This window comes from Hemicordylus capensis, chromosome 1, assembly GCF_027244095.1.
Source record: "Hemicordylus capensis ecotype Gifberg chromosome 1, rHemCap1.1.pri, whole genome shotgun sequence".
Lineage (NCBI taxonomy): Eukaryota > Metazoa > Chordata > Lepidosauria > Squamata > Cordylidae > Hemicordylus > Hemicordylus capensis.
The window spans coordinates 409,710,477-409,737,322 of NC_069657.1; the positions used below are offsets into that span (position 1 = coordinate 409,710,477).

At 41.3% G+C, this 26,846-nt stretch overlaps 1 protein-coding gene across 1 annotated transcript in view; it reads left to right on the forward strand.

The window, feature by feature from the left end:
• Positions 1-4,086: 4,086 nt before the first annotated feature.
• Positions 4,087-26,846, forward strand: part of LBR (lamin B receptor) — a 38,586-nt gene continuing 15,826 nt past the window's right edge. The window contains exons 1-10 of the mRNA XM_053307822.1: positions 4,087-4,309; positions 13,058-13,235; positions 13,578-13,766; positions 16,829-16,912; positions 17,402-17,576; positions 20,404-20,600; positions 21,382-21,436; positions 23,031-23,225; positions 24,924-25,027; positions 26,303-26,428. Coding sequence (XP_053163797.1) covers positions 13,071-13,235; positions 13,578-13,766; positions 16,829-16,912; positions 17,402-17,576; positions 20,404-20,600; positions 21,382-21,436; positions 23,031-23,225; positions 24,924-25,027; positions 26,303-26,428 — 1,290 coding nt within the window. The 5' untranslated portion in view covers positions 4,087-4,309; positions 13,058-13,070. The remainder of the gene's footprint in view (positions 4,310-13,057; positions 13,236-13,577; positions 13,767-16,828; positions 16,913-17,401; positions 17,577-20,403; positions 20,601-21,381; positions 21,437-23,030; positions 23,226-24,923; positions 25,028-26,302; positions 26,429-26,846) is intronic.

A 26,846-nucleotide genomic window follows, 5' to 3' on the forward strand; every position in this document is an offset into this window, starting at 1 on the left:
TTCTTTCTCTTATCCCTCCCTCCCTCCGTCCCTCTCTCTCTCTTTCTCTCTTTCTTTTTCATTTCTTCCTCCCTCTCATTCTCTTTCTCCCTTTCTCTCTTCCTTTCCCTCTCTCTTTTTCCTTCCTTCCTTCCTCTTGTTCTCATTCTCCCTTTCTCCTCTTCCTCTTTTCTTTTTCCTTCCTTCCTTCCTCTTGTTCTCATTCTCCCTTTCTCCTCTTCCTCTTTTCTTTTTCCTTCCTTCCTCTCTGCCTCTCCCCCCTCTTCCTCCTGAGAAAACAGTGGTTGATCCTGCTCCACAAGGAAAGCTGAGTGGCAACAGTTCTGTAGGCTAAGTTTTCAAAAGAATAATAATAATATATCAATATTAAACTAAAGTGACTCGGTAATTTTCGCTCATAAAAAAACTGTTTAAAGAAGCAGATGGACCCACTGTTTCTCTTTGAAACCTGAGTGTTATTTTATAGACTTTGTAAAATCTTGTTTTTTTCTCATGGACTATGTAAGCAAGTCATGTAGCTGCTCTAGTGTTCTAAACACTTTATTTGCTGCCCATAACTGCAAGTATGTTTTCTTTTTGAATCACATGTATATGTGATTGATTTCAATCTATTTGTGTTGGTGAAGTAAGAAGCTGAAGCTTGTGTTCCTTTAGTGGCAAAAAAACTTGTTCATCTGACAAAAGTCTTGATGTTGCCCAACATCTTATGCAATTGCTTAGTTACATTCTCAACCCAGCCCACTTTAGCTGTATTATTTGACTCTGGAACTGCAGGAGAACTTCCCTAGTGTTATCTTCCCAATGTTATTAGAAGACCTTCATGACCTTCATGAATTGTCTAGTAATGTGATTTACCATTTACTTTTTCTTTTGTATGCTAGCTTATATCTATACCACCAATATAACTGGATAACACAGATAAATTTAATATATAACTAAGTGAATTCACAGATTACTTCATTAAACAGTTACTGAGATGCTAGACTGATCATATATATGACTAAATAAAAGTTAAAAATGGAAAAGCTATATTTGTTCAGTTGCTGAAAACTTCTTACAACTACCCTAGTGTAGAACTGTAGCTTGCACAGAATCTTAACTGGTGGTGCAACACAAAGAGGCAATAATGTGTCAGTGAACAGCACATATAGAAGCAACATTGATGGTTCTATATTATAAACTGATTATTTTTTTAATGCATTGCTGGAGGCAGCAGGAGGAAGTAGTTTGATGTGCATAGTTTTCCATTAGGATCTCTGGGGTTTATGTGAAGTTTATTTGTGTAGCAAACATCTTGCAGATGTGGCGTACCAACTTCTGCAGTATTTGAAATTAAAAATAGATATCTGTTAAAAATGAGCACATTTTAAAAAATATCTGTGCATTCTTTAAAGATCTCTATCTTGACTGTTGTCTCACAACCAGTCTTGGAGACTGCTGTGCGTTACCTGTAAAGAAATTACTATCCCTCCAAGTGCCTTAGGACCACCAATGTGCACTTCTGATACTGAAGGTGAATTATGTGGATTTTATTTCTGTACCATTTTATTTACATAGTTCCACCCTGAGGTGTCAGATATCATGGAAACTGGGAGGCATCTAGGATATCTAGGAGTTTCTGTGTAATTTATCAAGTGATTGAAAAAGCTGTGTGTTGGTTTACTTCCCACTTGCTTGAGCAATGTTCCAGCTGCCGGCTTGTTTCCTTCAGAGAAGATCCTTCTTTGTAGAAATAACATTGGCAAGAGATTTAAAATGTATATAGAGTGAAGATCTATAGGTGCATACCAGAAGTTGGGAACAAGGTGGCAGTTGCTCTGCTGTTTTTGGCAGCCACATCTAACTTCTTCCCTGAGCATGCACAAGCATTTGCACATCTGGCTGCCATCTTGCTCCCTAGGCAAGTTACTTCCCTGCTGTGCCATTAGGTGTGGCTTGTATTCCTTGTAAATCTAGGAGTAGGCAGTTGTGGGGTGTGTGTGTATGTGTGTAGGATCTTGATTATGGAAGTTGGCTGTGTGTCAGGATGGGACAGGTGTCTTGTGTGTGTGCTGCAGTAGTATTTAGGAACATAGGAAGCTGCCATATACTAAGTCAGACCATTGGTCTATCTAGCTCAGTATTGTCTACCCAGTCTGGCAGCGGCTTCTCCCAGGTTGCAGGCAGGAGTCTCTTGCAGCCCTATCTTGGAGATGCTGCCATGGAGGGAACTTGGGACCTAGATGCTCTTCCCAGAGTGGCTCCACCACCTGAGGGGTATATCTCCCAGTGCTCACACTTCTAGTCTCCCATTCAAATGCAAACCAGGGTGGACCCTGCTTAGCTAAGGGGCGGGGGGGGCGCAATTTCAGTGCTTGCCCCGGGCGCCATTTTCCCTAGTTACGCCTCTGGTCTGAAACCTTCAGCTCGGGTACCCCACAGAGATACCCTATGCATATCTCCATAGAGATGTTTAGTTTGTATACACACAGACACTAAATTTTACAGTCACTGACTTACAGCCAGACTAAATTACTCATGAGAACTCCCATTGAAAGGCTAGCTGAACCCCTTTCTGTAGCATGGGGGCTTACATATCCAGTGCTTTACTAGTGGCCAGCACTAGAAAAGCACTGGAAGAAAACAGCATTGCAGTGTGACAAAGGACTTCTTTGGAAGCAGCCTCAAACTCTCCAGTTCAACTAACTGTATTCAATTGCCCAGAAGTGATTTTGCATTTTTGCAAAGTCAAAAACACAAATTAAGAATTACAAGTAGTGGGGTGGAGGGAACTGGCTTTTGTGTATGTATATGTATATGTATATTTAAAAACCGCAATCTCATTTTCCATTCCATGTTAGAATGCATGGGTTTTCTTATGGGATCTGTCATTGGAGCAATTAATTGCAGGAATATTACTTAATGCCTCATATAGCTCAGTGTTAGGCCATATATTTTATACGCAGAAGGTCCTATGTTCAATCCCTGGCATGTTCAGATTGGGCTGGGGAAAGTCCCTGTTTGATACTCTGAAAAGCCACTGCCAGTCAGTGCTGAACCAGACAGATCAATGGTTCAGTATATCTCAATATAAGGCAGCAAGAAGACAGAACAAATAACCTTATCATAATGCACAGGGGTAGGACACGTTATTCTAGCTTCCTTTATGCAGCAACAACCATTAAAAAGGTTGTATAGCTACAAGAAAGGGTGGTGGTTGTCCTTTTTGCTGCTTTTTTCAGGATTTTTTTCATCATACATTGGGTGAGGGACAATCAAAAAAATTAAAGAAACAGCTTGTCTCTGTAGCTTTGGTCTCTTTTTTTTTTTAAACCAAATGTTTCTATAGTTTGTAAAGATTTTTATCTTTACAAGATACAAGAAGATACAAACCTTCTTCTGTCAATAAAAAATGAAACAGAAATTTCAATGCAATGTCACCATCCATCCTTTATTCCAAAGGATAACCTACTTATTTAAAAGCTCCAGAGAGGTAGCTGTGTTAAATCTGCTGCAGCAAAAGTAAAGGTCTTGTGAAACATTGCAATACATTTGTTAGTTTTTAATCTAAGCTTTCTTGGATTTTCACTAGAAGCATATAGTGTTATAGATACACGTTTTTCTTTTTGTGGGGAGAGAGGGAATGTAAACGGTGAGCCTAAATGGCCATGTCAGCCTGAAACAATTCTATATAGAGCTCAAAAGTACACAAGATAAGCATAGCTACAATTCGCAGCGGCAATAATTACCGATAACACAATCTTCCCAGTCCTGTCAAGTGAATTCATAACTGCAGTGGAAGAGGAAACCGTTATTGCGGTTCAAACTTATTTATATTTTGCATTTGTTTCAAGTGTACAAATTTCCATACAAAGCGCAGCAGCTTTACTCCCGGCTCGCTGCTCAGTTACAGCCAGACGAGGTGAACCGCATTGGCAGCAGGCACTGCAAGATCCATTTCATTTCCCCAGAGCGAACTATGTCATTGGGTGGTAAAAGGGAGGGGAGGTGGAACTCTGGGAGTTTGAGGCGCGAGAGGGAGGAACGCACCACCCACTCTCAGCCAATCACTGAACACCGGGTGCGATTCAAACGCCGTAGCTCGCCCAATGGTGGTACTTGGCGCCTTGCCCTTCGCACCTCCCCTCCGGGATGGGGGAGGGGCTTGGAAGGAACGTCGCTCGTCCTCCCTCCCGTAACCGTCGCTTGAGGTGGTTGGTTCTCGTTCCCGTTGAACTCTCCGGTTCGTTCGTTGTCCAGCCTATCTAAGGCTTCCCGGTGCTCGTCGGAGGCGGTTCGTGCCCAGCCACGCGGGGGCGGTAGCGACCAGGTGAGGCGCGTTATTTGCGGGTTGGGACACACCCCTTATCGGCGCCTTTCCCAGGAGGGAGGCCACCGGGTGGTCGCCGCCTCCTCCCCCCCCCGCCTCCATACTCATGAGGCCTTGGTACTAGAGATGGGGCCATTATTCGTCGGCTTCTTTCCCCCGCGCCGTTCTCGTCGTCGTGGTGCATCTCTCTCTCTCTCTCTCTCTCTCTCTCTTCCCGTCGTTTGCGTCTTCCACGAGCCCCCATTTTAAGAGGGTTTTTTGGGGGCTCAGCCCTCTTCCTCTCGCCATGTTTTGCTTTTCTCCGGAGTTTCACCCGCCAGGCACTTTAACCCGCCCTTAACGAGACTTCGGGTTCTTTCCCCTTACAGGCCGGGTGGAGGCGGTCGAGAGTCTGTGCTCTCGGGTGGTTTTCCTGTTTGGGGGGAAGGCAGCAGTGAAGGGAGCGAATCGCGACAACGAACGGGGGCCTCATAGCGATGTAGTTTGCGTTCCTAAGTATTCTTGTTAGGGTAGAGAATAAGATCCATTGAGCTCAGTTTGAGTGCTTGTTTTTCAGCAAACACACTTAAGATCGGACAACATACGTCTCAGAAATTGGTGTTTATCCGTCTCTCTCGTATGCCTTCGTCATCCTCGCTTTATGGATTCTCCATATGCAACATGCACACTAGTTAGTTTTGTGTAAGCATTATTGAACTCAGTGAGATAAGTTAGCCATTACTTAAGTCCCGTTAATTTCAGTGGTACTGTAATTAATCAAGAGTTGTTGCCTACCGCCCGTTGGTGAAGAACAAAAAATTGTATTGGTTCATAAGGAGTCGTTTGAAAGACTATAAATAATTGCTGCAAGAATGATCTTACCGTGTATTGATAAATATGATGGTGAGGTATTCTGCCGAAATATTAACATTTTCCCCCAGCTGCATTAATTTTTTTTTGAAGTGTTCCATTTCTCCCTGTTATTATTTAGCAATATATTTGCTGTATATTATCTCTATTCCTGATCTGTTGGTTGAGCTGCTGTGGGACACAGTACTCTTGTGAAAATGTGATACATAAACCTATACACATTTACTTTGCAATTAAGCTCAATTTAATTTAACTGGACTGACTCCTGAACAAACATTCATAGGACTGAACCGTGAGAAGTCTTGTTTTTATTAGTTTATGAAATAATTAGCCTTTTGAATAGTATGTTCTGTTTTTGCTCAGACCAGTTTGGGCAAATAAAGATCTTCTAAAGAATAAAAAGGAAACTGTCACTAATACTTCTAGGGCTGTAATACTACAGTAACATTGTTGACCTTGATAAAGCACTGACTCTCAAACTTTAATTTGAGCTCCATTTCTAAGCTTATCTTTTAAGTGGCGCAGCGGGGAAATGCTTGACTAACAAGCAGAAGATTGCTGATTCAAATCCCCCATGGGTAAAACAAATAAATAAGACTGTGCGGGAGGAGGCAATGGTAAACCCCTCCTGTATTCTGCCAAAGAAAACCACAGGGCTCTGTGGGCGCCAGGAGTTGAAATTGACTTGACGTCACACTTTACTTTACTTCAGCCTCAACCATCTGTTTCTTAGGTAGATGTGCAGAGATCTGTGTGTAGATCCTGTTTGCTGTATGTGAAAACTTGTTGATTGTATTAGGAATTCCACACTTATATTAAAATAGATGAAGATATCTGGACAGCCTTTGGACTGAGTATTGGGAAAGGAAATGTTTTGTTTAGAACACTTTTTAATTCCTCCCAAAGCAATGCATGGGGGTGGGGGAGGGCAGGGAAATAACAAATCAGTTCTTTCTCAACTCGCTTCCTAAATTTCACTGAAATGATGTAAGGCTGAAGTCACTTCCACTAAGCTAGTGTGGATCGATGAGGCTTTACTGCCTGGCTAGTAGGGAGGAAGGCACCATCTGTCTCGGGGTCCCATCCGTTCAGGTCTCCCCCCCGCCCCCAGCTTAAGGTACAGGAGGTACTGTGCTCCACCTCCAGCACAGTACCTCCAGTGAGTGCTGCTGGTGTCTGTCTTACATTTATTTTAGATTGTGGGCCCTTTGGGGACAGGGATCCATTTAATCAATCAATCAATTAATTTTCTATGTAAACTGCTTTGGAAACTTATTGAAAAGCGGTATATAAATAGAGGCTACCCTTGCCTTCTTTACGAGGCAGGGATACAGCATCTGGGGCTCTAGGGAAAGGCAGATAAGAGGAGACCAAGGTATAAAATTATGCATGGAGTAGAGAGAGTGGACAGAGATACAATTTTTGTCTCTTTCTCACTACACTAGAACCAGGGGTCATCCCATGAAACTGAAGGTCAGGAAATTTAGGACCAACAAGAGGAAGTACTTTTTCACACAGCGCATAATTATTCTATGGAATTCTTTGCCATGGGATGTGGTGATGGCCACCAGCCTGGATGGCTTTAAAAGGGACTTAGACAAATTCATGGAAGACAGGTCTATCAATGGCTACTAGTCTGGTGGCTATAGACCACCTCCAGCCTCAGAGGCATGATGCCTCTCAATACCAGTTGCAGGAGACCAAAAGCAAGAGAGGGGGCATGCCCTCATCTCTTGTCTGTGGGCTCCTCCTGTAGTGACCAGCCTTCCCTCCCACTAAAGAGTTAACTGGAAGTGAACCCCCTCTTGACTGACAGCCTGGTGAAATCCATGGTTCAACCAATCAGCACACTGGGTGAGTGGGACCTAAATAACTGTTGCCAAGAAGAAGAGAGGTCTTTGTAGGAAGAAGCTAGGCGGGAGGTGCTGAGAAGGACTTGTGACTGTGGAGGTTGGCTGTAGGAGGATTACTGCAGCTCTTGGAATTTAGAACTGCAGGGGCTTGATTCTCAACCGGAGTTTGGTGAGTTCAAGAGAAAAGGAAGCCAATGCTAGTGTCTTTGGAATTTTAGGGCAGGAGAAAGTGGTTTTAGTAAGAGTTTGCGTTAGAATTTCTGTTTCTTTGTGTGCTTGCTTTTGCATATCCATGATACTATTCTATTATTGTTTACTTGTAATGTAATTAAAAAAAGAAACACTAGCCTACACCCATTCTACCTAGGGCTTTTCAAAAGACTCTATAAACATTTAATTGTGCATTAAGACAACCTATTTTTTGTAACCTACTAAGTATTTTTGAGTGTATTTAAGAAAGCTAGAAGCCTCAGATGGAAGCAGTCTGTAGTAATTTAATAAAAAAAATTTTTTAGTTCTTTTCTTTTTACAAGCCTTTCTGAGTTGGGTTTTAGCTCAGGAAAAGTGGGGGAGACAAAGTGCATACATGTCCTCAAACATTCAGCAGTTTTCTCACCACCTGTAGGCTTGCATGTGCAAGATTTTTGTACTTATCCAATAGCAAAATAAAGAGATTTTTCCCTGGGATTTCACCCCAAACAGTGTTCCCTCTAAGGTGTGCGCACTTGCCTGCGCTCACAATTTTTTTGATGTCCGATCAGTTAATTTTAGATCCCGCTCAGGTTGAATTAGGAAAGCCGCATTCTGAATGCATGTGTGCACACACTGCCTTGATACTCTCGCCCAGAACAAAACTCATTTTGCACACAGATGAAGAAAATTAGAGAGAACACTGACCCCAAACCCAGGAAGGTTCAAGCTCTGTAGATGAGCGGTGGGGGCAGTGGCAGCATCAGCATTTTGAACCTACTGTTAATACAGGATAGTTTTAGGAGAAGCCTAGCAAAGAAGCTCAGCAGGGATGATTCAGCATTTCTTTCTCTCACGTGAGCTTGCTCTGAGACAAAGGCTTTAATCCGCTACATGGTGGCAGAGGTAGGATTGAACAGTGACCAGTAGGCCCCAGAGACTAGTTTTTCTCTCTGCTTGTCTTTTACCTTAGGAGTGAGAAAGCAGGGTTTAAAAAAAGAAAAAAAAATTGACCAGGAAGCCTAATTGTTTGGCTGTGAACAAAAAAGGATTGTGGCCACACACCCCGTTATTTTAATTTTTAGCTGTTGGGTTCGACGGATAGCTAGGCTAGAGTGAAGAGGGGCCACTGCATGTTTTTGCAGTCTGGAAGGGAAATTCTACGCACTAACCCTGCAAAGAAGGCAACAGCAGCAAAGATGTACCAAGCAGGGGGAAAGGAGGAAACTGCCCAGGTAGACCCGCCAGCAGGAGGGGCAGAGGCAAATCCCTAGGAGTTTTCAATTCTAGCTTAATCTGTCATAAAGCTAAGGCTGGAAAAAGAGGAAAAAGATAGACAGCAAGAGCTGGGATTGAAAAGGCTGGAAAAAGTTGAAACACTAGCCTATGCCCATCCTATCTAGGGTGTTGATTATAAACATTTAAGTGTGCATTCTCTCTGGTATGGGTGCTGTGACCTATAACCTGGACCCTTGTCCGTCCTGGCTTATTAGAGTAGCTGGCGGGAATGTAAGGTCTTGGCTTTGGGAGTTGGTGAATTCTTCTCTTCGTGAGGGTCTGTGCCAGCAGTCTTAAAAGAGGCTGTAAAGTAAAGTGTGCCGTGGAGTTGGTGTTGACTCCTGGAGACCACAGATTGTGGTTTTCTTTGGTAGAATAAAGGAGGGGTTTACCTTGTAGCATCTTCCTATATCGCTGCTGCCCAATATAGGAAACATACCAGTCGGGATTCGAAATGGCAACCTCATGCTTGCTAGGCAAGTCATTTCCCCGCTGCGCCATTAGGTGTGTGTGCCCTATTTTGAAGAAGACTTCCCTTGATCCTGAGGTCCTTGATAATTATAGACCAATCTCCAACCTCCCTTTCCTTGTGAAGGTTTTGGAGAAGGTTGTATGTGCCCAGCTTGAGAGAGTTCTGGATGAAGCTGGTTTTCTAGATCCTTGTCAGTCAGGTTTCAGGCCATGGCATAGCACAGAAACGGTATTGGTCCCTCTGGTTGATGACTTGTATCGTGACCTTGATGAGGGTAGTGCCCCTCTCTTGGTTCTTCTAGATCTCTCAGCGGCTTTCAATACCATTGACCATGGTATCCTTCTGGAGCGCCTGTGCAGGTTGGGTATTGAGGGCACTGTTTTGCAGTGGTTCCATTCCTTCCTTATTGAGCGCTTTCAGTTGGTGTGTATTGATGAGTGCTTTGCCCTGTGGCCACTCCTTTGTGCTGTGCCTCAGGGCTCGATTCTCGCAACCATTCTTTTTAGCATCTATATGAAACCTCTGGAGCAGGTAATCCGTCAGTTTGGGGTGAGATTCCATCAATATGCCAATGATACTCAGCTGTATATTGCCACCCCAGGCCGCTCTGGAGATGCCGTTTCTGTACTTGCTCAGTGTCTGTAGGCTGTCAGGGTCTGGATGGGCCAAAACAAGCTCAGACTTAATCCCTCTGAGTTGCTTTTGCTTACTCCTCTATCTGGCCAATTGCTGAGTCTGAGTCTCTCCCTAGATGGGGTTGCGCTGCCCCTGAAGTAGGTGGTCTGCGACTTAGGGGTCCTCTTGGACTCGTGGCTCCTGCTTGAACATCAGGTGGAGGCCGTGGCCAGAGGTGCTTTTGTCCAGCTTCGGCTGGTCAGCCAGTTGCAGCCCTATCTCAACTGGCAGGCCCTGGCAATGGTAACTCATGCCCTCATCATCTCTCGTTTGGATTACTGTAATGTGCTCTGCCTGGGGTTGCCTTTAAGACAATCGGAAGCTTCAGTTGGTCCAGAATGTGGCGGCCCACCTGCTTATGGGCGCTAGAAGATATGATATAGTGTGACACCACTCTTGTGGTCGCTGCACTGATTACCTGTTTGCTTCCTGGTCCAATTCAAAGTGCTGGTTCTCACCTTTAAAACCCTTCAGGGCTTAGTACCGGTTTACTTTCAGGGCCGCCTCTCCTGGCCAGTCCTGTCCCTTCCTGTGAGATCTTCTCAGGTTACCCTTCTTTCAGTCCCTGGATCTTCAGCATCTTCATATATCGCTTCTGCCTGATATAGGTGTTTCCCATAGCCTCGGAAACATACCAGCAGGGATTCCAACTGGCAACCTCTGGCTTGTAAGCAGCGGGGAAGTAACTTGCCTAGTAAGCCAGAGGTTGCCAGTTTGTTTCCCAGACTATGGGAAACACCTATATCGGGGAGCAGTGATATAAGAAGATGCTGAAAGGCATCATCTCATACTGTGCGGGAGAAGGCAATGGTAAACCCCTCCTGTATTCTACCCAAGCAAACCACATAGCTCTGTCGTTGCCAGGAGTCGACACCGACTCAATGGCACAACTTTAACTTCACTTCTCTAAATGGAGGGAAGTAAGAAGTGGGGTCTCCCAGGGATCGATACTGCGATCAGTGCTCTTTAATTTGTTCATAAGTGATCTAGAAGTTGGAATAAGCAGTGAGGTGGCCAGATTTGCAGATGACACTAACTATTTGGGGTAGTGAAATCCAAAACAGATTGTGAGAAGCTCCAAACTGGGGACTGTGCGATAAAATAGCAAATACAGTTCAATATAAGCAATTGTAAAGTGATGCATATTGGGGCAAAACACCCCAACTTCATTTATACGCTGATGGGATCTGAGCTGTCAGTGACTGACCAGGAGAGGGATCTTGGGGTCATGGTGGACAGCTCATTGAAAGTGTCAACTCTGTGTGCGATGGCTGTGAAAAAGGCCAATTCCATGCCTGAAGTAATTAGGAAGGTGTTTGAAAATAAAACTGCTAATATCATAATGCCCTTATACAAAACTATGATGTGGCTACATTTGGAGTACTGTGTGCAGTTCTGGTTACCATATCTGAAGAACGACATTGTAGAACTGGAAAAGGTGCAGAAGAGGGCAAGCAAGATGATCAGAGGCTTGGAGCACTTTCCTAACAAGGCAAGGCTACAACACCTGGGGCTTTTTAGTTTAGAAAAAAGATGACTGAGGATGACATGATAAAGTTCTATAAAATTATGCTTGGTGTGGAGAGAGATAATTTTTTCCTCCCTTTCACATAACACTAGAATCAGGGGTCATCCCATGAAACTGATTGCTAAGAAATTTAGGACTGTCAAAAGGAAGTACTTTTGTCTAATCAAACCTATGGAATTCTCTGCCACAAGATGTGGTGACAGCCAACAGCCTGGATGGATTTAAGAGGGATAAATTCATGGAGGACAGGTCTATCAATGGCTACTAGTCTGAGGGCTATAAGCCACCTCCTGCCTCAGAGGCAAAATTCCTCTAAATACCAGTTGCAAGGAGAGCAATAGCAGGAGAGAGATCTTACCCTTATTTCTTGACTGTGGCTGTTTCAGAGACACCTTGTGAGCCACTGTGTGAAACAGGATGCTGTATTAGATGGCCTTGGGCATGATCCAGCAGGGTTTTTCTACTGGTTTGCTTCCAAACTGCATCAAAGTACTGAAGTTAACCTTTGAAGTCCTACAAGGCCTGGGGCCACAATATCTGAGGGACCATGAGCCTGCCTAGGCTTCAAGATTGTCTTTGTAAGCCCTGCTTTTTGGCCTGCCATTATCTCAAACTTGTATGGCCCAGACAGGCTTTCTCAGTGTTAGTGCTGTGTCTGTGGAACACCCTCCATGGGGAAATGTGATAGGATGGTTGGCTGGTGCTAAAGTTTTGGGATATACAATGGTTTGTAAGCGTTGTAGTATAAGCAGTTGTGTGAGCAGTTATTAGTGTTGAGGTATAGGAATAAACAGTGACATTGTTCTTGAATCACCAGTGCATATGTCTGTTCCTTTAATTAGTTTAACTTTGAGTTTCTCATATGTGATGATACCTGCTTCAGAACTTTAAGCACAGTGAACAAAATTCTGTTCAGTCTGATGTAAAATAAACACAATTACTCAATAATTTCATGAAAACACTACCAGTTAATTACATCTATCAGGGTCTTTATGTTTTTCAATAAAGCTTAAATTTTTTTTAAAAATCCTCACTTTATTTTCCCTTCCACACTTCTTGGGGAAATCTTTTATGTGAAATATCTAAAATTTATGAATTTACAAAAATGGTAGTAGAATAATTTCTTTTACAATTTTTAAAAGTTTAGGTCCAATATTGAACTTGGTCTACTAAACTACAGCTTTTCAAGTCTAGAGTTCTTTGTTCTTAATCAACATGTCTTGTTAGTTTGAAAGGAACCACAAAGTAACCATCCTGGCCGGAGGGCTGGAAATAAGTTCAACCAATTGAAGTCTATGGCAGCAGCGCAATTCTGAGTTAAGCATGCTTAAGTGCACTCATTTCACTAGACTAAGTGCACAACTCTGAGTTAGGTTGTGATCTCTCTTTGCATTTTAGAGGCAAGACTGTTTCAAGATTAGACTATTGTACATATATCCATAGTGCAGCCTCTTCGTAAGCAGCAGCTCTCCAGCTGTGCTAGCATAATGCCAGTGTATTTCCATAGGGAACTTTTCAACTGATATATCTTGGAGAGGGGAAATACCACATATAATACTCCTGTAGCTTAGAATTCTGGTATTGATGCTACAAGTCATACTGGTGGCTAGGGGAGGTGATGTGTTATCTACACATTCTTTTCATTCTTTCATATAGCATATGACAAATATACCAACAAATATTTATATCAACAAAAGTTCTCAAAGCGGTTTACATAGATATAAATAAATGAAATGGCTCCCTATCCCCAAAGGTTTCACAATCTAAAAATATAGCACACAGCTGGACAACTTGACATCAGTTTATTGAGACTGGAAAAATTGTTTGAAGGGATGACCCAAGACTTTGCGGCTTCTTGACTGTGAGCAACTTGTGGCAAATTAATTTTTCCCCTTTCTTTTAAGGATTGTTTGAAAAATGCCCACCAGGAAGTTTGCTGATGAAGAAGTGGTAATGGGACGATGGCCAGGAAGTGTCCTCTATTATGAAGTTCAAGTAGTTAATTATGATGACCGCACTCATCTTTACACTGTAAAGTATAAAGATGGAACTGAGCTTCAACTGAAAGAAAGTGATATGAGGGTAAGCAATCCTCAAAGTGAATAACTTTATCTAGAAACTTTGGGTCACCACTAAAGGTTTTTGATAAACATTTTGATTCAGTTTATGTTCGTGCAGTACCAGGATAATGTGGTGGCTTTAATGTTGCACCAATGAAACAACTTTTGCACCCGTTTACCATTTTCTTGCTGGGCTAGCAATATTTCTTGTTTTAAAATTATAAACAACATTGCAAATACCTTTGCTTTGTAGAAAATACTGGCCCCAAATTGGGAGAGAATCCAATGTAGAACTTTAAAGGTGTAGTAATTAGATGCTAGTAAAAATGCTGTAATAGTGTAACCTGTTTTGTTATATCTTCAGTCAGTGTCGTCCTTTCGGTTCAGAAAAAGCAGCTCTTCTTCAGCTTCTCCATCAAGACGCAGTGGTAGCAGATCTAGATCTCGTTCACCAGGACGGCCAGCAAAGCACAAACGTCGTTCTACCTGTCGAAGCAGAGAGCCCAAAAATGATACAAAGAATATGATCGGAGAGCCTAATTTAATTCCTTTGGTACTTGATTTATGGTTTTTTATTGAAAGTGTTTCAGTAATCCCTTCTTTCCCCTTACATTCCTGTATTAGTATTCTATTTAGACATGTTGAAACAATGTACTAGGGTCAAAATGTCAAGCTTGGTTTTATTGGTACAGTTCTCTATATACACAATACAAGACCCACAATTCCTTATCAGTTTTCTCTGATTTAATGAAACTGACCAAGTATCTGCAGTTTTAGGATTAGAGTAAAGTAATATTGTTGATTCTTTAAATGTTATGCACTGTCATAAGGGTCCAGTGTGTTTGCTTAACTTGATAGAAACATTATTGCTTAAGTTTGCCAAAGGAAATAATTGTTGAAAGAGAAACATTAACTTTTTTTGCATATGGCCTGACTTTAGAATACTTGTAAAATACATTAGTTTGAATTCAGCCATATCCTGTGTTTGCAAAGGCTACTCCATGAATGGAAGAAGCATTGCTGAGAGAAGAAATCTCCTGTTTTGCAATTTGAAACTTTACAATGTTCTCCTCTTGCCAGCCTTGCAGTCTGAAATGGTGCTCCCTTTTCAGTTTTTTGGTATCATCTGGGTGGGAATTGGTCTTGAGTAAGGTGTGTTCTCTTCTGAATGCTCCGAGAAGTACATTTTGCCAAATATGAAGGTGGGTGTTATTTTTCTGGCACAGTTTCTTCAGTAATGTCTGAAGCTAGTTTTATTCTTCTAGTTCAGGGTTGCACAACTTTGGCCCTCCAGCTGTTGTTGGACAACTCCCATCATCCCTGACTGCTGACCACTGTGGTTGGGCATGATGGGAATTTAGTCCAGCAGAAGCAGGAGGGTGCAGCCCTTTCCTAGTCGATGCCCAACTGAAAATGTTAGAATATTGGGCATCTAGTTGATGCCCAACTTAAAATCAATATTGGGTTGAAGTCAAGTTCCAGCTAAATGATTGAGTGTTGTGGAGAGAAGTACTGTACCTAATTTAGATAAAACTGTTTCATCATAAGACTTGGAATTACTATTCTTGGCAGCACTTTGCTAGTAGCATCTTCTAGTAGTTTAAGGAAGTCCTAAGGCAGTATTTCTCAAGCTTTTAAAAACATTTATTTCTTTTTGTATTTAATCCTGCTTTTTTTCTGAGGAGCGTAGAGTGGTGTACATGATTACATTTATCTTCATAACAACCCTGTGAGGTAGGCTAGGCTGAGAGATAAGCAACTGGCCCAGAGTCACCTAGTGAGTTTCAGGCTGAATGGAGATTTGAACCCAAGTCTCCCCAGTCCTAGTCCAACACTCTAAACACTACACCACACTGGCTCAGTTTTAGAAACTCTTGTGTCCTCTTCCCACAAACAAACATCAGCAATGGGTTCCATGAGTGAACATACTGAGATTTTTGTATACAGTTCTGTATAGTCTATTGCACTTGTAGATTGCAGAATTTGTCCAATATTGGAAGAAAAGTAGAACCGAAGAAGAGTAGAACAGGACAACTGAGTCCTTTCTAAAAGGAAACTCTGCTTTGAACAAATCAGCAGTGCTTCTTGGGCTTTCATTTCTCCAAGTCAGATTGGAATGCAGTCACTTCCACATATCAGTGAGGGTTTTGGATTGTTTTGATCAGGGTGCCTACCCAAGCAGGCATCAACTATTCCACTCACAAGGGGTAAGTGCTCTCATGTGCCATCCCAGAGCAAGGAGAGTGTGCAGCAGGAGTGTCCACTGTCCACCATAGCCTAGCACAGCAGGATTTACTTCTGGGTAGAATGGAACTATCCACCTCCACCACATGCTTTGAGATTTTTGTCATTGCTGCCATGGACAAGTGCAGCACTCCTGTCCAGCAGGGAAGAGTAGAACTAACACAGCAAGAGGATCAATGTGCAGTCCCTGCTACTCACCTGGCCACCCTCAGACTTGAGCAGCCAGGTAATGCAGAGGGAAAGGAGGTGTGGAAAAGGGGATATTGGGAGTGTGTTCTGGGGACTGTTCTTGTGAACAAGAGGTGAACGTGAGTACATCAGCCAGCTATATTGACAGAACCCTGCTCAGTCTGAAATCTTTAAAAAAAAAAATCCTCAGTAATATCTAAAAATAAGGTTTTGTCTTATCCATTATTCATTGCAGTCCTAGTTTCACAGCCCTTAAAATCAATAGTGAAAAGGCCAGGCAATATGCTTATTGCATAATTGGGGGCCCCTTGTTTGGTTTCTGTAACACAAAGGACAGCTGGATAGGGTCTTGTCTGGACTGGGAGCACAGACTGTATATGGGGCACTTTGAAAAATTGCACAGTATATTCTTCTCCAGCCTGTTTCATGAGCCTGTTGAACCTACCTGTGTGGATGACATCTTAATGGTCTGATAGAATAATTAGATAAATTGGAGTGAGTAGCTGGCGTGGGTCACATTAGAATAACAATGAATACACACACACAAAATAATCTATCTTGATATTTTCTTGATGTGACGAAAGGACCTTCATAAAGGTGTGCACAAAGGCCACAGACTTGAAAAGTTATAATCATCATCCATATCCAGCCTGCCACATGAGCAGTTCATCAGGGTTCAAAGTAGGTGATTCTGGAGGTGGGGGATTTTATGCAAATGTTTTTGAGAGTCTATTCTGATTATACCCTTGGAGCCAAACTGCATGCTACATGCATCATTAAGAGATGTAAAGTCTGGCAGTGTTTTTTACTAACAAAAGTGCCTGAACTGAATCAGGACTATAGTGTAAGGGATAACCCTTTCCCCCTGCACTTTGTTCTCACCAGAAACCCCCATCTCACTCCCAAACTGCTGTTTGCCTTGAAGCAGTGGTTTAGAGCAAAATTAAACCAAGTACTTTTCTAAATGCACCTTAGTATTTTATTCAGAGATTCAGGCCTGTTCCCAATATATAAAACCTAGCCCCCACTGCATGTTTGCACCAGATATCGCCCTGAGCCATTTTGGAAGGGACTCAAATATTTGTTAATTATACAGGTTATCTGTGACATTTATTGCAGAATAGTTTGACTTCTAGAAATCTTATCACAGTGGTAACACTTTTCCTTTTCCTCTCTATGCAGAAACTGCATGAAAACAATACTAACCAATATAATGGGGAGCCAGATATCACAGAAGTGGTTAACTCTTCTCGCAACATTTTAGAGGTATGGAGTCCTAAGAGCAGTGTTTAACAAATATATTTTCATACCCAAAGTTAGCCTTTCTTCAGCCCCGTAAGAAGCATCTCTGCATTGCACATTTTGTGTGACACTGAAATAGAAATTTAGACAGGGTCTTGGATATGTTGTAGAGCACAGTCAGTGGATGGATTGCGCATACCTTGCTAATAAAGTATTTGCACATATATTTATAACTATGTAGACCACTTTGGGAACTTTTGTTGAAAAACAGAATATAAATATTCTTTGTAATTCGTATTGTATTTTGAGAATATTGATGAAAAGGAGTTAGGTTTCCTCTGAAGGTGTGAAATGGGAATGTGTAACAGTATAGATTGCCAGTAGCAGGAATGAATGGTGGGTGGGGTGTTTGTGGATAATATTTGAACTTAGAGAGAAATCTTCAACTGGTAATGTTGTAGAATTGCAAATTGCTTTCTCTTATCTCCTCTACTCTTCACTATTTGTGTTTAGCGCCAAAGAATCGGATCGGATCTGGAGATAGACCGCATGCTGGAACGGTACAGCTTGCATTCAAGAAAAGAAAAGAGACAAGATATATATTCAGAAGAGATACATTTTGAGACACCAAAACCTGTTGGGAAAATATGCATGAAGACAAAGGAACTAGAGTTCGGAGGGAAAATTGGTATGATGGTATTGGAAATCATTAACTGCAGGTGAACAATCCATAGTCCCATGTTCATTGCAGTACTCACACAGCACTAAGAGTACAAACTCCGCTCTCATTTAAGTGGTGGGGTCAGGTCAGCATGTGTATTTGTTTGTGTGTACTTAGTTGCTACCTCCATGGAAGGCAACTGGAGAACTCTGTTGGCTGAGGGATTATTTTTTAGCATTCAAACCCCAGCGTGAGTGGATCATGGCAATGGTTTTCATAGGAGTTTTTGTCTTATCTAAGAACACAAGCACAGCCCTGCTGGATCAGGCCCAAGGCCTATCTAGTCCAGCATCCTGTTTCACACAGTGGTCCACCAGATGCCTCTGGGGAGCCCACAGGCCAGAGAGATGTGCATGCCCTCTCTCCTGTTGTTGCCTCCCTGAAACTGGTATTGAGAGGCATCATGCTTCTGAGGCTGGAGTGGCCCACATCCACCAGACTAGTAGCCATTGATAGACCTATCCTCATGAATTTGTCTAAGCCACTTTTAAAGCCATCCAAGCTGGTGGCCATCACCACATCCCATGGCAAAGAATTCCATAGATTAATTATGCACTGTGTGGAAAAAGTACTTCCTCTTGTTGGTCCTAAATTTCTTGGCAATCAGTTGCATGGGATGGACCCCTGGTTCTAGCGCCATGAGAAAGGGAGAAAAATGCCTCTCTGCCCACCCTCTCCACTCCATGCATAATTTTATACACCTCGATCATGTACAAGTCGCCTCTTTTCTAAACTAAAGCACCCCAGGTGCTGTAGTCTTGCCTCATAAGGAAGCTGCTCCAGGTCCCTGATAATTTTGGTTGCCCTCTTCTGCTCCCTTTCCTGTTCTACAATATCCTCCTTAAGTGACCAAGGCTGTACACAGTACTCCATGTGTGGCCGCACCATAGATTTGTATAAGGGCATTATAATAACATTTTTATTTTCAATCCCCTTCTTAATGATTCCCTAGCATGGAATTAGCTTTCTTCACAGCTGCCACACACTGAGGCAACAACTCACACACACACAGTTGATCTGTGCAATGTCATATGGACTTGCATGTCAGCAGCATTTGGGCAAGTGGCTAGAGTTGTGGGCACTGTTCCCTCTAAGGCATGCAGACACTCACAAGTTTTTGGATGCCCACTCAATTCATTTTAGATCCCACTCCCGTTGAATCAGGAAGGCCCCACTATGAATGTACATGCACACACACTGCTTGATACTGCCGCCCAGAACAAAACTCATTCTGCACATAGATGGGGGGGGGGGGAAATAGAGGAACCACTCGTTGTGGGTTAGCTTCCCCCTCTCCCAGCTATTTGACAACCTGGTACTTTAGAAATCGAACTTGATTCTTTTTTTTTTTTTAAGAGCACCCTACTGTTACTGTACATGGTGTTGCCTGTTCAAATTGTTCTTTGTAGAAACAGTTGGTGAAATGCTACACTTTTAAAATCATGTTATCATAAAAGTCGCAGGCTGACATCCTCTACCATAAAGAGGGACTGCGGGGATGAGATTGTGGCTTATGCGCAACTTCTCCAGTTCCTCTACACGTGTGCTGTTGCACAAGTGGGCAAAACGTCCCTGCACTACAAAAGTGATCTGGAAGAGAAGAAACATGTTGCTGAGGGTCATGCTGTGTCCCTGCAATCCCTCTTCACACAGGTACTTTGATAGTCAGGAACGCAGCCGCAAAGGAAATTGACTGACATGTTCAGTAATCAGGTTTGGTGATTCAAGTTTTGTCCTTGTAACAAAAGAGTAATTTGAGAACCACTTTTCTGTTGGAATAACACTTCCTTTTTGTAGAGGATTAACAGCCTTTGTCTCAGAAAGATCCTGTGAGGGAAAGATATGCTGAATCATCCCTGTTGAGCTGCCTGGCTAGGCTTCTACTAAAACTAATCTGTATTATTGATCGGTTCAAAATGCTGCCGTCGCCACCCCTTTTGTCTACAGAAACTCTCTGCACTTGAGGTGGGATAACCCAGAAAAAAACTCTTAATTTGGCTCTTGGACAAGTACAAAAATCTTTCACGTGCAAGCCTACACGTGGTGAGAAAACAGATAGCTGCTGAACGTTTGAGGACGTGTTTGCACCAGAGAAATCCCCCTTGCCTCCGCTTTCCTGAGTTAAAAACCAACTCGGAGAGGCTTGTAAAAACAGAAGAACTAAAAAAAAAAGTTTTATTCAATTACTACAGATTGCTTCCATCTGAGGCTTTCTCAGCTTTTAGATACAGTTAAGAATACTTAATAGGGTTACAAAAATAGGTTGTCTTAATGCACGCTTAAATGTTTACTGAGGCTTTTGCAATGCTCTAGGTGTATTGAGTGTAGGCTAGTGTTTATTTTAATTACGTTGCAGGTAAACTTAATAGAACAGTGTCCAGAATATGCAGAGTGCACACAAATCAAAGAAATATAACATCCCTAACACAAAGTCTGACTAAACAAACCTTTCCCTAGACTAAAATTCCATTTTCCTTGAACTCACCAAACTCCTGATGAGATGTCAAGCTTCCTGTAATTCTGTCTTCCCAGACTACAGTTATCCTCCTGCAGCCAACCTCCATGGCCACATGTTCTCCTAAGTACCTCCAGCCTAGCTGCTTCTCCCAAATAACTCCCTTCTTCCTGGCAATAGCTCTCTAGGGCCCACCCACCTGGTGTGCTGATTGGCTGAGCCCTGGAGTTCACCAGCTTGTCATCAAGACAGGGTTCACTTCCAGTTAACTCTTTAGAGGGAGGGGAGGCTGGCCACTATATTTTTAACTTGTTTAATTTTGTGTATGTTTATTTGCAGGTGCTTTCTTCATGATATTTCTACTGCCTGCAGCTGTCTTTTACTTGTTGTTGATGTGCAAACAGAAAGACCCCAGTGTTCTGAATTCTCCTCCTTCCCTCCCAGCTTTTGAAAGTTTATGGGAGACAAGAGTATTTGGTGTCTTTCTGCTTTGGTTCTTTCTCCAAGCCCTGTTTTATTTACTGCCTGTAGGAAAGGTAAAACCTTTAGGAAGTAGAAATTTAGATTTCTATGCTGAGTTCGCAAAAATTTGTTCTAATTTTGTTTGACCATTTAAAAAAAAGAAGCTATTTGATACAGCTGATTACTGTATAGCCATACCAATATAAACTGATGATCTGATTCAGCTAAACTTTTGAGTAGAGCAAATGCCCATTGCAATCTTTGGTTTTTGCTGAGCATGTGCATTTTGTCTTACTAATGTACACTGGACAGGAATCAGACTATGTTAGTCATGACTAAAGCACCATTAAAATCAATGAGTGAAGTTAATCATGACTAACTAAAGTCCTATTAATTTCTATGGGCCCTAGTCATGTTTAACTTAGTCTAGATCCTGACCACTGTTTATAAATCTTTCTGGAAAGTGGTGTTCTGTTGCAGGGACAGTGCATTTTCTGAGTGTGAAACTTGTGTATACTTGAGGGGAAATGCAATATTTTTGTTAGGGTTTTGTCTGTGTTGCGTTCACCACACTTGACTATTCTAGTCACAAATGAGATGTTTTATAATAGCTAAATGCACTTCTAGTATGCTTTTCTGTGATTGTGTGGAGAGACCCATAGCTTACTGAATCTTTAATTGCATGTTAACCATAAAGTTTGAGACTAAAAGTTCCCCACCTGCTGCTGAAGTGACTGACTGTGATTCTAGAAAACATTAAAAAAAAAACACATGATGTTTTACTACTCCTGTATCAACACAAGAGAACATGAAAATTTTTTAGTGACAACTAATTTTTTTCAATTTCTTTTTAAGGTTGTAGAAGGAGTACCTCTTTTGAATGGAGTTAGACTGGAGTACAGGATAAATGGTAAATATGTTTGTAAATATAAACGACATGTTATAATTGTATTGCACTGGAAGGGTGGGGTTTGATTTTTTTTTAATTAAAGTAAAATAAATTAATAAATGATGACAAATGTGGCTTTAAGCATATGAATACAGGAAAAACTCGATATTCGATATCCGTTCTGCTCAACAACTGCGGATATGGAATCCATGACTATCCATTGGGGCAATGGGGGTGGGGGGGACTAGATTCCCAGTGGCGGTACCTTTTTAAAACCGTGGCTGTGTGGCAGGGATGGCTCTGGAGGCGGCCGCAGTGGCGGGGACTCTTTCTCCCTGCTTGCCTCCCAAATGACCACATTGGTCCTTTTTAAACCTGTGGGGATGGCTGCACAGAGAGGCCAGAAAAGAGGCTGCAGTCTCGCTCCTGTGGTCATTTGGGAGGAAGGTGGAGAAGGAGTCCCCGCTGCTGCCTCCACCACTATCCCCACCTCTGCAGCTATCCCCAGCCATTTCTGCAGTTTTGAAAGGTACTGCGGCCACTTCTGCAGCCATCTCTGCTGCACAGCAGTGGTTCTAAAAGGTGCCACCACTGCCTCTACTGTCACCCCCGACCCATGGATACTTGAGTTCCATGGGTCCCTGCCCTCTCCCCCCCCCCCACATGCCGAGGCTGTGTGCCTATTCCCCAACTGTGGATATGCGAAACTGCAAGTGTTGAACCCGTGGATAATGAGGTTTGCCTGTGCTATGGCTCATTTTGGACATTTACACCAAATCATGCTTTGCACTGATCACTTGTTTAGGAGTTCAACTTGTTTCCTAAGGCTTTCTGTCTCCTCAGCTCTCCAGTCTGTAGGCGTTTGGTCTCCAGAGGCAGAACAACAAGCATAACAATAGTTTGTCTATTCAGACATTAAGTCAAACTGTAACTTGCAAATCTACTACAAAGCAGGGTTTCTGAATCTGGTTGTTGACCATTGTAGTTCATGGTTTGTCAATTCAGACATTGCACAAAACCATAGTTAAGCTTCCTTAACCATGCTTTGGCATGACATCTAAATAGAACCTTTAGTTTAGGAGGCATTTGTATATTGTATGATCGTGTTTGTACTACTATAAGGACACTGAACGTATGCATATATTTGAAGTGTGCACTAGGCATAACTTCCATGTAAATTTTTGTGTTCACATTTTAAAATTCTAGGTTCAGGTTTTACTACTATAATTTTATAGTAATATATTATTATTATTATCATTATTTTATATATCAGCCTGAAATCTGAACATTAGCTTGTTAAAAAGACCCTGGCATCTTTCATGTAAACTGCTATCTTTCTGAGAAGAATTTGCTTTGCCAGTTTATTCATTAAGGTTCTAATTAGAGGGGGGCTAGCCTTCTGTGTTCATATTTGTTCACATATTTTTGAGTATCTTCGGGTGTTTCACATTTTAAGTTTAAATCCTATGCTCAAGTATGCATTCTGAAGACCCATCAGAAGTTCATAAGTTTGAAGAAGGCCTGCTTTTTCTTTTGTTACAATGCCTTTATAAATAAGACATTTTCTTGTCCAGTGCCTTGTGTTCATTGGTTTTTTTCCCCTTTTTCTTTTAAGGATTCTATGCTTTTATCCTAACTTCTGCAGCTGTAGCAATTTCCCTGTATTTTGAAATGGAGCTTTACTATTTACATGACCATTTCCTGCAGTTTGCTGTTTGTGCTACAGTTTTCTCTGTGGTATTAAGCATTTATCTGTATGTCCGTTCCCTAAAAGCACCTGAGCATGAACTATCATCTGGAGGAAATTCTGGTAAGTGGAGGAAACATTTCCTCCCACTTTGATTTTTGTCTTTCTTAACGAAGCACCTTTCTGTGTGGGGAAAATACAATTATTGCAAACCACAGTATCCTTATAATCCTTTTTCTACTTTCCTGCTCCATATTATTTGTCTTTGGTACTTTCAGTGGAATGTTTTAATCGGAGTCAGGCTTCTGATTTTTTTGGTATGTTTTCCCTATTAAACCATTACATATGCCATTTACACACTTGTTTGTTTAAATTAGCATGTATCTTGAAAAGTTTTCTTCTTTGGAGTTGGTAAAGCTGTATGTATGTTACATAAACACACTGAAAAGGCTTTCAGAATCATTCTTTTTGAAGAACAGTTGCATTTCAATGCTTCTAAAAAGGATCTGCTGAAAGACTCAGTGCTGCTAAGAAGACCCTAGGAAAGAGAATATTGGAGTACAGTATTAATGCAGGTTTCCACTATGCTTAATTTCTCTTGTATTTATGACTAGAAAGTGCAATAAAGCATATATGAGGCTTTTTTGAGGGGTTTAGCAGACAGGATGTGAAGATTTAGGATAAATAAACAACGAGAGAGAAGATAAATTGTTGCTTGTAAAAGGCTTTGGTAGCTCTGAGGTCAAGATGAGTAGGAGAAAAAAAGAAGCACATTTTGGCAATGGATGGTAGGGATGTGCACGGAACCGGTTTGGAGGCCCTTTATGGGCCTCCGAATCGGTTTGAAGAACCGGCGGTTCCACCAGTTCAGTGGCAGGAGGGGTAAGTGCACCCTCCCCTGCTCTTAAAGCAGCACCCCTGCCGCCTTAGAGCCTCGTCACCGCGGTTCTATGCACATCCCTAATGGATGAGTGAAAGTAGTTGCTTGACAAATTAAGGGGAATAGTTTGATAGCATGTTTGACAGGTTCTGAAAGACTATAAGGAAGTAAATTTTATAAGCAGCTGGCATCTGTCTCTGTTAATAAAGACATTCTTGTTGGTGGGCTCTTTATGCTGAGGAGAAGCAGCTTAGTCTCTTCTGGCCTCTGGCCCTCATGGTTGTCTCGGTTTCCTTCATGTAGACAACCACACTAGTAGCTGTATTTTTTTCTTATTTACATGTATGAACTGCTCTGTCTGACGTGTCTTTGCAGGTATAAAACATTATACCATGAAGTCTAAAAATCCTTGCTTATTTTTGGAAGATTTTCCTAGACAACAGTTGTCCAAACAAAATAGATCTTGCATCACCTCTGGAAGGTGCTTAGGCTCTAGCAAAAGTCAAGAATAAGAGGATTTTGACAGTTTTGGAGCTGTTACTGTGATGTGTTGTTTGTTGCTCGAATTTGGTGGATGGATGGGCAAGCACAGCCTGGGGAATGTCCAATTACCTTAGTTGCCCAAGCCAAATAGGTTCTCATTCATTGTGTTTAATTGCCAGTGTAGGGAACTGCTGTAAATGCTGTACCACTCTTAAAACCTATTTATGGTGACAATTATCAATTACGAGTTCTTAATTTTATTTATTTTATTTATTTAACATAAATATGATCATTTTCTACACTAGATGAAATTTCCATACAGATTGAGATACGGATTGATAAGGAGTATTGTAGTTGTAGAAAAAAGTTTTAAAGTGTGGTTGTTTTTCTTCTCTTAGTGATACAGCCACAGTGCAGCAGACAAAATGTTATTACAGACTAATTATTTTTATTTGTAGGAAACATCATTTATGATTTTTTTATGGGGCGTGAATTAAATCCTCGCATTGGAAATTTTGACCTGAAATACTTCTGTGAGTTACGACCAGGGCTAATTGGCTGGGTAAGTAAAAGTGCAGAAACTATTGCTGTACCTTCTTAAGTGTCTACAGCAAGTTATTCGTTGTAACAATGTGTGCAAAATAACTGCAGCCATATTGCTCCAGCATTAGTTGTACAATGCTAACAGCTGCAAATACATAATTGAAATGTTTTCTGTGAGCAGGGAGAATTCTTTTGAAACAAATTGGTTTTTACAATATCTTAACAATCCCATTACATCTAATTAAGTAAATGTAGACTTCCCGCTTATCAGTCTGCGCGATTCATTTATACAAGTCAACCATTGCTATAGTTATTCAAAACATATATCCTACACATTGCAAATTCGATTTTGCTCTACCCAACCTGCTATTATTACTAAATTTCAAACCCTGCTGAAAGGTCCATATTAGAAAAATAGTTCTTTAAGTATAGTAAGAATGGTTTCCAATCTTCTTTAAAAGATTCCATGTTTTCATCCCTTATCAGTACTGTCAGTTTTGCCATCTCAGCATATTCCAAAATTTTTATCAGCCAATCTTCTTTTGAGGGCATTTCATTGTCCTTCCATTTCTGCGCATATACTATTCTGGCCGCCGTGGTTGCGTACATAAAAAATGTTAAGTTTATTCTGGAAAACTCTCCTTGTGTTATTCCTAGCTGGAAGGATTCTGGCCTCTTAGGAAATGTCATTTTAAAAATTTTCTTCAGCTCATTATATATCATATCCTAAAAGGCCTTTGCCTTCCCACAAGACCAGCACATATGAAAAAAAGTTCCTTCACAATGTCCACATTTCCAACATTTGTTTGGAACATTTTTATACATTAATGCTAATTTTTTGGGTGTCAAGTACCACCTATACATCATCTTATAATAATTTTCTTTTAAAGTATAACAGGCAGTGAACTTTAAATCCATTTTCCATAATTTTCCCCAAGCCGCCATATCTATATTATGACCCACATCTTGAGCCCATTTTATCATAGTTGTTTTAACCACTTCATCTCTTGTCTCCTCCAAAAGCAACAACTTATACATCTTAGAAACTAATTTTTCATCATTTTCACACAGCTCCTTCTCAAATCTCGACATTTGATCCTCAAATCCAACTTTAAGATCCTTCTTATAGATTTCATTTAACTGATGGTACTGAAACCAGTTACTAACCAAATTTTGTACTTCGATTAGGTTTTTTAATTTACATGAAACAAAAATATCATATTAAAATTGTGATACTGTAGTATTTATAACTTGTGTTAGATCACCTTAATGTGCAACTTTAATTTTTCCAAAGGTGGTTATTAACTTTTCAATGCTCTTAACTGAGATGAAAGTGCAACATCAGAATACACCCTCTCTGTCGATGATTCTAGTTAATAGTTTTCAGCTTCTCTATGTGATGGATGCTCTTTGGAATGAGGTAAATCAAATTTCAGGCTATTTAGTACTGATAATCTAGTTAAATGGCTGAAGGATTAGTGTATTGTGCTTTATATATTTACATATTTATGGTTTGTACGCCTCTCCAAACCCCTATTGGTTCCTGTTTATTTAATCAAAGAGGAGAGAGGTCTGGGAAAAACTGGTCAGAATCCAAGTGTTTGCATATAATGTTTTCACAACAGTAGCATTACAGCTGAGAAACAGATAAATTTCACCTAAGGAAGGTGAATATCCCACTGGAGGGTCGTTCTTTTGGCATAACTAAAAATGCTTCCTGAAGATGGTATGAAGCCAGTAAAATTAGGTGATTATTAATATTAAATATTGCAAAATGAATATTGTGAGATGCTGTTAATAAAGTAAGTGTTCCAGCATTGGGGAGAAAATGTCACTGG